The sequence below is a fragment of the Microcaecilia unicolor genome, chromosome 11 (genome assembly GCF_901765095.1).
Source record: "Microcaecilia unicolor chromosome 11, aMicUni1.1, whole genome shotgun sequence".
Taxonomy (NCBI): Eukaryota; Metazoa; Chordata; class Amphibia; order Gymnophiona; family Siphonopidae; genus Microcaecilia; species Microcaecilia unicolor.
In genome coordinates this window covers 96,771,235-96,784,477 of record NC_044041.1, presented here as the reverse complement: position 1 = coordinate 96,784,477, position 13,243 = coordinate 96,771,235, and the positions used below count along the sequence as shown (strand labels likewise).

The 13,243-nt window shown below is 42.4% G+C and overlaps 1 protein-coding gene across 3 annotated transcripts in view; it reads right to left on the bottom strand.

Annotated features, from left to right (window-relative positions):
- The window catches only part of EPS15L1 (epidermal growth factor receptor pathway substrate 15 like 1), a 425,390-nt gene that overhangs the window by 17,354 nt on the left and 394,793 nt on the right, over positions 1-13,243 (bottom strand). For all 3 annotated transcript variants that reach the window (XM_030218157.1, XM_030218156.1, XM_030218158.1), the window contains one exon: positions 10,159-10,364. In XM_030218157.1, coding sequence (XP_030074017.1) covers positions 10,159-10,364 — 206 coding nt within the window. The remainder of the gene's footprint in view (positions 1-10,158; positions 10,365-13,243) is intronic.

Genomic DNA, 13,243 nt, shown 5'->3' with positions numbered 1-13,243 from the left:
AGAGGCACAGAGCTTACTGCTGAACTCTTCTGCGCATGCGCCAATCATAATCCCCTTGCCGAACTCCCTAATGCTCAAAGCTATGAGCACGCCTATATTACAGTTACAGTTATTTCTTATAGTCTGCTAATTCCATTTGCATAGTTCAAAGCGGATTACTAGGATGTAACAAGTATAGAATAACCCAACAGAGCTAACGCCCATTATTTCTCAGTCACATATTCTTTAGAACCTTCTTAATCATATCAAGGGAAGATAAAAACCGTAAATTACTGGATAAAGATTTCCAGAACTTGGATGCCTGATACACAAACAGACATAAAATATCTCTTCAAAATAATAATCACAAGGCTCGGAAAATCAAACGGGAGAGAATTTTGAGTGTTATGCAATTTTCCACCTGACGTATAGTGCGTTGTTCTTCTGCGCTATTCTTACAATATTTTTATAGCGCTATTCAGAATAGTGCTGGAATTATGATCATTGGCACCTGAGTAAGCCACATGCACTCCAAAAACGAGTTTTGCTGTGCTTGTTTGCATACATGCTAATCAGCAAAGCAGAGGGAGCACATGAGAACCACAAAGAATGCTTTTGGAATTTTATATAGTCCAGAAGAATAGAGCTTTCCATATAACACAGAACCCAATCTTACAATACAGAGACTGTCTGAGGGTAAGATAGTGTGCAAGGAGACAAATGTTTTATGTAAAAAGATGCACAAACAGAAAGGCAAAGCGGGGTTCATGCTCTCCACAGCAATCGAACACAACAAGGAAATGGGGTGGAGAGGGCCCAATATCAAGAGATCAGTCACCACATACAAGGGTAAGATGCTCCAAAAAAACCTTTATTGGGACCCAACACGGTCTGTGTTTTGGCTATATCAGCCTTCTTCAGGGGTCAATCGATGAATATATGGTGATATATCGATTGATGGAGCATTTAATAATCATTAATAAGAATCACAGAAACCTTGACAAGCACTTCATGTAACGCACTTACCCTTGTATGTGGTGACTGATCTCTTGATATTGGGCCCTCTCCACCCCATTTCCTTGTTATGTAAAAAGATAAACACACTAGAGATGTGCATTCATTTCAAATGGAGTGGAGGAATGGCCTAGTGGTTAGGGTGGTGGACTTTGGTCCTGAGAAACTGAGTTTGATTCCCACTTCAGGCACAGGCAGCTCCTTGTGACTCTGGGTAAGTCACTTAACCCTCCATTGCCACATTGAGCCTGCCATGAGTGGGAAAGCACAGGGTACAAATGTAACAAAAAAAAAAAAGACATTTTTCATGTCATCTGCAAACAAAAGTGAGTTGAAAAATACAAAATTTCATGTTGTTTTTGTTTGCTGTCAACAGTACGCATGCTCTTTCAAAGGAGCGTGCACTATTTACAAAGAGTGAGTGCTATTCAAGTCCTGATAGTGTGCGCATGTGCAAATGATTGAGTATGTGGGAATAATGGGCCCCTTTTACTAAGCAGTGGTAACCCAACGTGGGCTTATTGCTCTCTAAACAGGAAGTACCGCTGGGCTATCGCAGCAGCCCTAGCGCACTGTCATATCCGGCACTACAAAAAACTAAAAAAATATATTTATTTTTGTAGCGCTGGGATGTACCCGGCAGTAACTGGGCAGTGCTGCAAGCTGGGTTAGTGTGGGAGCCCTTACCGCCACCTCAATGGTTGGCGGTAAGGGCTCCCCAGAAATGGCTGCGCGGCAAGTGCTTTACTTGCCGCACAGCCATTTCATGCAGGAAAGAAAGACCTCCCTTTTACCTGCTATGGTAAAAGGGAGCCTCGGCATGTGTGAAAAACATGCGCCAACGCCAGCGCAGGCCCCCTTTTGCTGCTACAAACTCTTTGTGACTACTGCATACTCTTTCCAAAGAAAGCATGCTCTTAACGATACTACTCTCGTGACAATGTAATGACCCCCCCCCCCCCCTCCAAGAGCAAAACAAACGTTCCTAGAAATGATGTGAAACAAACATTTTGTGGATGCACACCCCTAAAACACACCAGAGAAAGGCTCAACCTTAGAGCATGATCCCTTGTGGGAATAAAAAAACTTTCATTGCACAAGCTCCAGTTCAGTACTGGCTTAATAGGAATGTGCTAAAATGATTTAACTCACACTAACCTATAAATTAAGACACATAAATGGGTCCTTTTACTGAACTGCAGTAAGCACTAGTGCACATTTACAGCAGTTTAAAATCTCAATGTGTGTGCACAAACCACGCACTAAAAAAAATTTCCTAAGTTTTTCTCAGAGGGCCGTATCTGGGGGTGGAGAGCGAGCGTTACATCATGAATCAGTTAGCACAGCCACATTACTGCGCGCTGATTAGCACCGGTTTAGAGCATGAGCACTTACCACCTTCAAAATTCTTGTTAATAGCCGTGCAAGTAACAGCAACCACATAAATGCATTAAAGGGTTGTGCAGTAGTTTTGCTTGTTACCGTGCATCAAACCACACATTACTGCATTATTCTTGGAAAGAATGTGGCATGGATGGAGAGTGGGCATGGAAGCATTAGCCAACTAGCACATTATACTTAGTGTGTGCTAACTGGCTAACACAGAGTTAACACAAGAGCATTTAGCACCTCCCAAATAGTAAGTGATTCCATGATAACTTCCTGCAGGTACTGCATGCTAATGGGAACATTATGAGCCTTCAAATAGGTGGGAAAATGTGGCATACAAATGCAGCAAATAAAATTAATGTATGGCCTGAATAAAAAATACTATAAATGCGGAGGAAGTGATGTCACTCGGCCAGATGGCAGCCTGATTGTTTCGCTCCCCTCCACTCGATATCGCCATCCATCGTTGCGCATCTGAAGTAATTCGGTGGATATTGTGACCAAACGCTTGCTGAGTACAGTCGTGATGAGTAAACCGCAGAATCTTGGGTCTAAGAAAGTAGAGAGGAGCTCCTCTCAGCCCTCGGGAAAAACTGCGCTCTCGGTGGCAGGCTCTGCGGAGGAGCCAGGGGAGACATCTGGAGGTGTTCGGCAGCTGCGTAATTGGCTGGCAGAGATCAAGGAGGAGATTAAGGCCTCCCGCGAGGATATAGTGGAACGCATCGAGACCCTCAGTGCGGATATGAGGGATCTGGGCAACCGGGTCACGGAGCTGGAAGCGAAAGAGCACGAGGAACAGTTTGCGACGACTCAGTCGCGGGTGGCGCAGCTGGGTGAGCAATATCATGAACTTTTGTATAAGATCGATGATTTAGAAAACCGTGGCCGCAGGAAGAATCTGTGGATCCGCGGGGTTCCAGAAGGAGGGGACACGGAGGAGGTCCCAGTAATAGTGCAGGCAGTATGCAGTCAGTTGCTGGCGGAGGGTGGCGAGTATGTGCCTATTCCACTTGAAAGAGCTCATCGAGCCTTGGACAGACCTAAGGAAAACATTCCACGGGACATTGTGGTGCGCTTTGTACGCTTCAAAGAGCGCGTTTTGCTGAGAGCCCGACAAGAGCCAACTGTTATGTACAACGAAGCTCGGATTGCGATTTACCAAGATGTGTCTGCATATACCTTGCAACATCGCAAAGCCATGAAACCGGCTCTAGACATACCCGTCACAGAAAAAATTAAATATAGATGGCTTTTTCCTTTAGCTTCACTGTAGGAGGGAGGATGCATCATGTGCGAGAATTAGCAGAGGCATGGAAAATTCTACATGAGGTAGGACTTGCTCCCATGGCTCTCCCCCCATCGCTAGTGGCTCCTGCCACGAGAGAAAAGTTGCAGCGGTGGAGGAGGGTAGAGAAGGGCCGAACGAAAAAGTGAATTGTTTGTTAAGTGGACTTCCTGATTTTGCCTGCTAAATATGAGATTTTGAGGATGTGTGATGAGAGTGAATAAGGGCTTAGTATGAATGAATGTTATGGTGTTTTGAAGGGTGGATGGTATTTAGCAAATTTGAAGGGAGGGTAATGATTTGAAGAATGTGTGGAGTGGGGGGGGGGGGGGGCGAGGGTTGTGTCTGGCTGGGGGTTATGCCCTCTTTTTGCCCACCAAGTGGCTCTCTCGCTGATTTGGAGAGCTATGGGTTGGTGGAGGTGTCTAGTAAGGGGGATGTGCGTGTGTGTGTGTGTGTGTGTGGGGGGGGGGGGGGGTTCAGGGTATGGAGGGAAAGGGGTAGGGTGGGGGGAGGGTTTGGGGATGAGGATAACCTGGAATTAGGGTGCTGTGTTAATAGGTTGACACTTTATTGGGTCACAAAGTTTGTCACATTGTTGAATGTCGGCACTTAAGTTAATGAGTTATGCCAAAGGTCTAAATTCCTCTTATAAACGTTCTGCTCTTTTTAGGGAACTGTCAAAGGTTCAACCACACATAGTATGTTTATAGGAAACACATTTTACAAAACAGAATGAGAAGTTTTTGAGAAATGCTCGATATCCAAACATCTACTTTGCTTCTGATGTGCATGGAGAGAAGAAGATGGGTGTGACCATATTATTTCATGCCTCTTTATCTGTTCAGTTGATCAGTGTCAAGAGGGATCCTGGTGGTCATTTTCTTTTATTGCATGTCTTGCTTGACCAGATGGCTGTGACTGTTGCCTCCATATATGCTCCTATTTTGTTGAGCTTTGTACAGGGTAGGCTTCTTTTGCTGGGTGACTTTAATGCGACCATGCAACCTGCCCTGGACAAGACGGGTTCTTCATCACCGGTGGACTTGAGGCTGGCAAAGGCTATGCAGGCTATGATTGATTCCTTGGGCCTGTATGATGTCTGGCCCATCAATTATTTCCACTTTTCATTACTGGGACTCAGTTTTTCATGCCCAGAGCTATCCTATCAAAGCATACGCCTATTGTGGACAACCCTAAGTTCCCTCCTGGGGTGGGTGGAAGCGTTTTTTCTAGATGGGTGCGCTTGGGTTTGTGTACATGGGGTCAGCTCTTTGAGGAGGATAAGTGTAAACCCTTTGCATCCTTAGCTACAGAGTTTCAGCTCCCACTCTCTGATCAGTATACTTATATGCAGCTGAAGTATTTCTTGGGTGCTCCGGGTGTTAAAGCATCTATAGTTAGAGATGATACTTATTTGGAGGATTTATGTGAGGATTCGTGGAGCATTAAGGGCCTCATTACCTGTTTATATCAATATCTAAGTACACTAGTTCCAGTGTCCACATTGCATAGGGAGAGTTGGGACAGGGAATTGCAAGTATATATATATTCGCAGGACTGGCTCACTATGGAAAGGGCGGTGTTGAAGTCCACTGTTGCTGTTTCTGTTAAGGAGAATGCAGTTAAGGTGCTGTATCGGCGGTATCTCACCCCAGCTAGGCTTCACTATATGTTCACTGGAGTTTGCCTAACTGCTGACGGGGTTGTATGAAAAAGGGGACTATGGGTCACTTGTGGTGGACCTGCCCTAAGGCCAGGGCGTACTGGAGGGCAATTCAGGCACGTTTGCAAGGCTGGCTGGGTGGGAAGATTCAGTGGCATCCTGCTGTATACTTATTTGTCAAGAGGCCGGTGGGGCTCTCTTGGAACCAGTCAAGTTTGGTATGCTTTGCTTGTCAAGCTGCGCGTTTAAATCTGGCTAGACACTGGAAGACGAAGTCTGTGTCCCCCTTGGTGGGTTGGATTTCTAAATTATGGTACATTTGTAACATGGAGAGACTGACTGCAGTTAGGAGACGAACTCATGTGAGATGGGAAGGTATATGGGCCCCTTTTATACAAGCGTACTCTGTATAATGTATAATGTGTAGAATAACTACCTAATAGTATATTTATAAAAATAAAGGGGGGGAATCGACTCAGGTTGACATGAGACTGTTGGTTGATGGGTATCCTCATCCTAGGGGGTAGGAGGGGGGGCAGGAGGGGGGTGTTGTGTTTGTTTTAAAAAGTTAAGAGGAGTGTCTCATTGTAAGGTGTTTTTATCTCAAACAAAAATATGGAAGAATGGACTTTTGCAATTCAGTTGGTTGGAGTGGTCAAACAGTAAGTTCTGCTTGTGCTAACCATATGTTTAATGTTTTTGCTGAACAAAGATGTACTGACTTCTCAATAAACTTCTACAAATTAAAAAAAATACTATAAATGCCTCCACTGTCATGTTAGATTTGCAGCTAATGCACAGTAAAATCCTGCATTAAAAAGCATTTACTGCAAATCTTAGCACACTGTGGTAAAAGGACCCCTCAGTGATGAGCACTCTTGGTAGACTAACCCAATATTTTAATCTTCCAGTCTCACATACTACCAACATAGACTCCCCAGTGACATCAAAGGCGACCATGCTGTTTCCAGAGAGCCAACAGATCGAGAGGGTGTGTGTGTGTTCATTTTAATAAGAAAAGTAAGGTAAGACTTGAAAACTACAGATCTTCACAAATAAATTGTCCAAAGGTTCACCAAGCCTAGTATCCTGTTTCTAATAGTGGCCAATACATGACATAAAAACCTGGCAGGATTCCATGTTATCTCAGAGGTAAACAGTGGCTTTTTCCAAGTCCAACAATAATGGTGTATGGACTTTTCTTCCAGGAACTCATCCAAACCTTTTTATGCTGGCTACACTAACAGCTTTTACCACATGCTCTAGCAATGAATTCCAGAGCTTATTTATTCATTGAGTAAAATATTTGCTCTGATTTATTTTAAATGTACTATTCACTTAACCCTCCATTGCCCCAGGTACAAATAAAGTACCTGTATATACTATGTAAACTGCTTTGATTGTAACCACAAAAAGGTGGTATAGTAAATCTTGTCCCGTCCCCTTTCCTTTCCCTTTAGTAAATTGATTGTGTATCCCTTAGTCTTTGTACTGTTTGAGAATAAACAATTGATCTGAGGTTTACCATTTCACTCCGCTCCTCATTTTTGAAACCTGTGACATTGCTTTTAGAGAGTTATTTTTAAGGTACTAGTGTGCAAATGTTTAGAAAATGAAAGGCACACATTGTCTTTGAAACCAAAAGTCATTTATTGACAATATTTGCCAAGTTTCAAGAAGGGCTGCTAAGGTAAAGACAATAAAACATAATTTTGTAGTTTATCAGTCCTGTGTTAAATACGTCAATACTACACATGCAAATCTGGTAGAAACTCTGTCAAGATGCCTGTGCATTTTTCTACACACTTCTGTAAAGGAGGACTTTGAATGACTGGCTTAAAAGTCAGCCTGAAATGATTCCCGTGGACATAAAAGTATTAAGATGCAGAGCTACACACCTCCAGAAGCAGAACAAATGATCTCCAGAAAAGTTATTCAGGCTAAATTTCTGGAGCATTCATCTGTCCTTTAAACCTCTCTGTTGCACATGTCAGGAAGACACTGTTGGATCACTCTACTGGCATACATCAGAATACAGAGATGACGAATTTATTCAGAGGGCAACTCCTCCTTCTTTGGCACACAGCATCACATACCTGCAGGCTTACTTCACCCAAGCTGCCATACACCTATTCTTTAAAGCCTCTCTGCCCATTAAATAAATACACCAGGAAGAGCACTGAACTTAAACAAGGAATCAGTTTGCTGTGCACTCTGAGTAGGTGTTTAAGATACCTCTCTGCATATTTACAAAATTGTCATATTCTAAACACTGCACCCATCAATGAGTGGAAACAATGATTCAAGCTTGACAAATCTAGGGTTGAAAAGGCACTTGATTTTTTTTACCCTCTAATCTATATCAGTTCGAGGTATATACTGATAATGTTGTACAATACAGATACAGTAAGCTAACAATGTCATGTAATGCAGATTATCTGTTGATATTAAACAGTAATATATAAATAGTTCCCATATCTAATGTACCGGTATACTGCCATGGGAATGGCATACACACTGATAATACAATATATAACATGGATTTATTACTTCACTTAACATATATTAATAATTCTAATATCAAATGATAGCCCAGTAACGCCTTGCAAAACAAATAGACAATGTCAGTATTTACAGGTTTGTATTTAAAAACATTTCCAAGAAGTTTGAATAATTTTTTCCTCTGGTTTCCAGAGGTTTTTTTTTTCTTTTGAATTCACATAATTAAGACCGAAAAGCTAAAACAGGAAAGGAGGATATTCAAGAAAAGCTATGTTCTCCTGAAAGGAGAAACAACTGAGAACTAATCTAACTGGTAATCTTCAGGAGTGCTATACGGTGGTCTTCATTTTACAAGTCACAAAGGTCAGTGCCTGCATCTTGATTACAAAGTACAGACTGTGACCTCATGTACCACAACTTCTGTGTATTTCCTTCAGAATTCCACTTAAAAAATACAACTAAACAAATCTTCATAATTTTCAAGAAAATTGTTTTCCTCACCAAGGCTGAACTATGTTTTCCTAAAAAATGTTATCAGCATCTTTATTTCCTACCCATTTATCAACAATTTTTATTTAAATCTGAAGTGTTACTTCAGCTCTCCTAAGATGATAACATATTACATGATAGCTATGCTAACAATTCTGTACAATATGATTGTTATACCACTATTGCCATTCAATACTGATGATAATCTGTGCCACTACATCACAGACTATTACACAGATAATGTATAACATGGCTGATGCACCAAACATGCCAGACAATATATGTGAGTAACATACAACTAAAGTTCTATCATCATTACATATCAATAATAATAAAACACTTTGGTTGGTACACTAATTACAATATAAAACATAGATGGCACAATGCAACATATAACAGACCAAATACAAATTCTGTATTGGTGTTTTGGTACTGGCAGAGGAAATGGATGATAACCTAATCTATCAGGCTGCTCACTTTAATGAATGCTATCCATAATCACCTTGAATCCCAGGAGCCTGGAGGTACCCCATTATTTAGAATTTACATTTTCAATCCAATTCAGAGGCAACTGGTGGGTCAAAAAATAAATAGCTGGAATAACAACTGTTGTCATTCTCTCCCTCTATCCAACTCCCCCTCCCGACCCCTAACCTACATCCCTCCACCTCACTGTTTCACACCCTACCTTTTATCTTTCTCCATCTCCTTTCTGTGTTTTTGGTCTTAATTTTAGTGTCTTGATTAACGGCCACACAAATCATCACCAGTGTTATTACTGTAGTTTTACAATTTACACACCACACCATTCAGAACTCAGCCTCAAGAAGATTATGTTCACACACAGTGAATAACTTATAAAACTGATGAATATGGCAAAATTTCTTTGTGAATTCTTCAGTGATGCTTTTGGAATGGCATTAAACAAACCAGCCGTCAAGAAGTTAGCTGCAAATCAGATTTTAGGCAACAAAAACATTATTGAACACTTTTTAAAAAATCTAGACTGCTCATTCTACAGAGCCTCACAGAGGTGGCAGATCATAAGTACATAAGTATTGCCATACTGGGAAAGACCAAAGGTCCATCAAGCCCAGCATCCTGTTTCCAACAGTGGCCAATCCAGGTCACAAATAGCTGGCAAGATCCCCAAAAAGTACAAAACATTTTATACTGCTTATCCCAGAAATAGTGGATTTCCCCAAGTCCATTTAATAATGGTCTATGGACTTTTCCTTTAGGAAGACGTCCAGACCTTTTTTTTAAACCCCGCTAAGCTAACCACCTTTACCACATTCTCTGGCAACGAATTCCAGAGTTTAATTAAACGTTGAGTGAAGAAAAACTTTCTCTGATTCGTTTTAAATTTATTACATTGTAGCTTCATTGCATGCCCCCTAGTCCTAGTATTTTTGGAAAGCCTAAACAGATGCTTCATATCTACCCATTCCACTCCACTCATTATTTTATAGACCTCTATCATATCTCCCCTCAGCTGCCTTTTCTCCAAGCTGAAACTGGTTGAATAACACAGTGGCGTAGCAAGGTGGAGCGCTAAGGAAGCGGCCGCTCCCCCAAATGGAGTTCTGCCGGTGCCTATCATGTTGCATAGAAAATGTGTGCCGGCACCGCCGGAAGTCCACTCTCGCGCCACTTTCTCCCCCCCCCCCCCCCCCTCCCCACACCGTCAACCTGGCTCCGCTTCTGGAATAACATGCAGCTGGTCTTGGTTTATTGAGAGAGAGCAATACACTGTGAAATGCAGCAAAAGGAAAACAAAGAAAGAAAATACAAGCAGAAAGGAGGCTGCATAGAGACAATAAACTCAACTTACAGAGGTGAAGTCTGCAAACCCCGTAGAAGAGTCTTTAGAAGTTTTAGTTGAAGAAGAGGGAGCAAATGGATCTTTGCCACTAAACGGATCACCGAACCCCTTCTTATTTTGGAATGGGTCACTGCCATCTGTTCCAAAAGGTTGGAAAGGATCATGGGACTTGGAAAAATCAGCTGACCCCAGCTGACTTACAGGCGTATTCTTACCTGGAAAATTAGAAAAGAAGGTGTGGGGGGGGGGGGGGGGGGGGGGGGGAAAGAAACAGGTTATGACCAAAGGACAAAGCTAGGGAATTCATGAACTGAACTAAAAATCTGTTTTATTTATATATTTATTGCTTATAAATGAAATAGATGCATGGGGAAGGTGCTGAAGATTCAGGGAGCTGGTGTTTTGCACCTGACTCAAGACCCTGTCTTTGAGCTGATTGTGCTTCTTTCTTGGAGATATAAGGGAGCATTTTGGGAAATCTAATAAAAAGCGCAATTCAGGAGGTTCTGCTCTGTACTGAATTGAATTTCAAAGACTTTTATTGCATCTTAAATTGGCAGTTTCCACAAAGTAACACCCTGATACATTTTTGTTTTGCATGTGGTTTGTAAAATTGTGGCTGGGGGACACGTGTTCCAATGCCACACACATTACATTTCTCAAGACCCCTACAGGCTATCGGAGCACAACAGAATTTTCAGGCTTATAAGCTGGCAAATGATTCCAAAACCTAAGGAAAGGCAATTGCATTAACAGAATTGATTCATAAAACTGCTTTTTGTCAGTGATTATGGATTATTTGAGGACAATTCTGTTGACATAGATCCTCTAACAGATGAAGGGCAGCTACTTAAAGATGCTCAGCAACAATTTAAACATTATTAGGTCAGTATTCAGCCAGTGGCAGTCAGTTTTTTTATGCATTGACCATTGCTGGTTGAATTAGAGCCGGTTATTCAATGTCATGACATACCCAGGCACTGGCACTGAATATCTGGGTCTGATTGGGCCTCAGTTAGTGTCATTATTTATGTGGGTTCTGGCCAATATTCAGCCAGGACCAGAATAAGACACTTATGCCAGTCCGAGCTGATATATCATCAGCCAGGACCCAGAATGCCAGTTGGATGTCTCCAATCTGTCAAATTCATCCCCCTGATCCTCGTAGTATGCACCTGGCTTCTGGTTACCCCTCTCTTTCCAATCTCCATTCAAGTTCCCCCACTGCTCCACTGCAGCAAGCTTCCTGTCTGATCCACCAGATTCCTGAAGCATGCCCTACCTCTGATCCTTGACCTTAGAAGGAAGGTTTATGCACAGCAGCAGTACTGCGAGACTATCGCTAGGGGTCAGTGCTTCCACTTGGACACCCAGAGTTGATGGGCAGAAGCACAAACGAGATTGCTCAAGCCCCATCCAACTATACACCAAGGAACTGTCCAGGGTAAGTTCCAAGGGTGAAGGGAAGGATAGGCTTCCATTTTGGGGTGGTATCAGAGGGGTGTTGGATTAGAGGGGTCAAGATTGGAGTGGGCATGCTTTGGGGGTCGGGGAAGGGGGCAGAAATCAAGTGGGGAGCTTGCTACAGTAGAGCAGTAGGAGATGCTTCTCCTGCTTTAGACTTAGTCCCGCCCACCCTACCCCTCTACCCACCCACCCCTAGAGTGACATGTCTTATATAACCTCCCCATCAACCCACTCATTACTTTTACCTCACCCATTTCTATTCTTCTATCACCTTCTCCCACTACTCCAACCAGAGTTACACCTAATCACACTGACCACCCTTCAACATCTTCAGTCCTTCTGTGACTGTTCTCTTGTGCTTGACTGCTTAAATATTAAATGCTTTACTTTTTGTCTATTTAGATTGTAAGCTCTTTGAGCAGGGACTGTCTTTCTTCTGTGTTTGTACAGCGCTGCGTACACTTTGTAGCGCTCTAGAAATGTTAAATAGTAGTAGTAGTAGATGAGTAGGATGGCATTGAAAAGGGGAGGGTCATCAGAGTAGTGATCTGGAAGTTATGTGGTTGCCAGTTGATATTGTGTCAGCACCTGCATAGCTACGCGCTCAAAGATGGGACAGCCTTTTGCGCAGTCCTGTTGGGGCGCTTAGCTATGCAGGTACCAGCACTGAATATCGTCAGCACCCACATAACTCTTGGATTCTCCTTGACTCTGCCCCCAGACTGTCCAGCACTGGCTGGATTTTGATTCTGCATAGCTGATATTCATTGTCACTGCCCAATTAAGTGCCATTGAATATTGGTGGCTGGCCTGCTGAGCACTATTTAAGTAGGCAGGAGTTTCTCCTGTCCACTTAAATCACTTTGAATATTGGACCCTCTGTTTTAAGTTCAGATTGTGTATTACCACTAACTGGGTAAACTTTGGATGAAATAAGTACCTTGGATCCCAAACTAAATAAACGATAATGTAGAGCATTGTTATTCTGAACACATTTTTTTTTATTCCTTAAACATCTTTTCATTTATTTTGACACTGCAGTTTCCAGTTTTTGTTTTTTTTAACATAGCCCCTCCATCCTAGTCCTCCCACTGTAGGGTCAGTCCTTGCCTAGGGCCACAGACATAACTCTTTGAAACCTGGAAAATATGAACCCAGAATTCAGCCAGCAGATGTTAACACCCAACAATGGGTGACATTACTCTGTAGCATCCCCAATCCTGGCCAACCCAGGATTGGGGATGACCTGGCCCGGCAAATGTCATGGCTGGTAAAATAGGATGGCTAACACAGAACCATGGTGCAAGATGCAGAGATATGTAAATTGAAGTAACAGCAACTCAGCTGCCGTGCATCAGGATAGATCAATATCATTGTTCCACTCTGCATTATCCATACAGTTGATCCATACAGGGCAATGAAAGAAAAACAGAAATATGCACAGAGGCTTAGCTCAGACAGTTAGTCAAATTAAAGTTTTTATGCAGACTGGATTACTTTTGCAAATGTGTTGCATTTTTTTTAATGGATAGCCGGGATCTCTATAACCACACAGGTAGTGACATCATTAAGACACAGCCAGTCGGATTTAACTTCCCAGAGCTCAGAAACTCTAGAAAACTTTTCT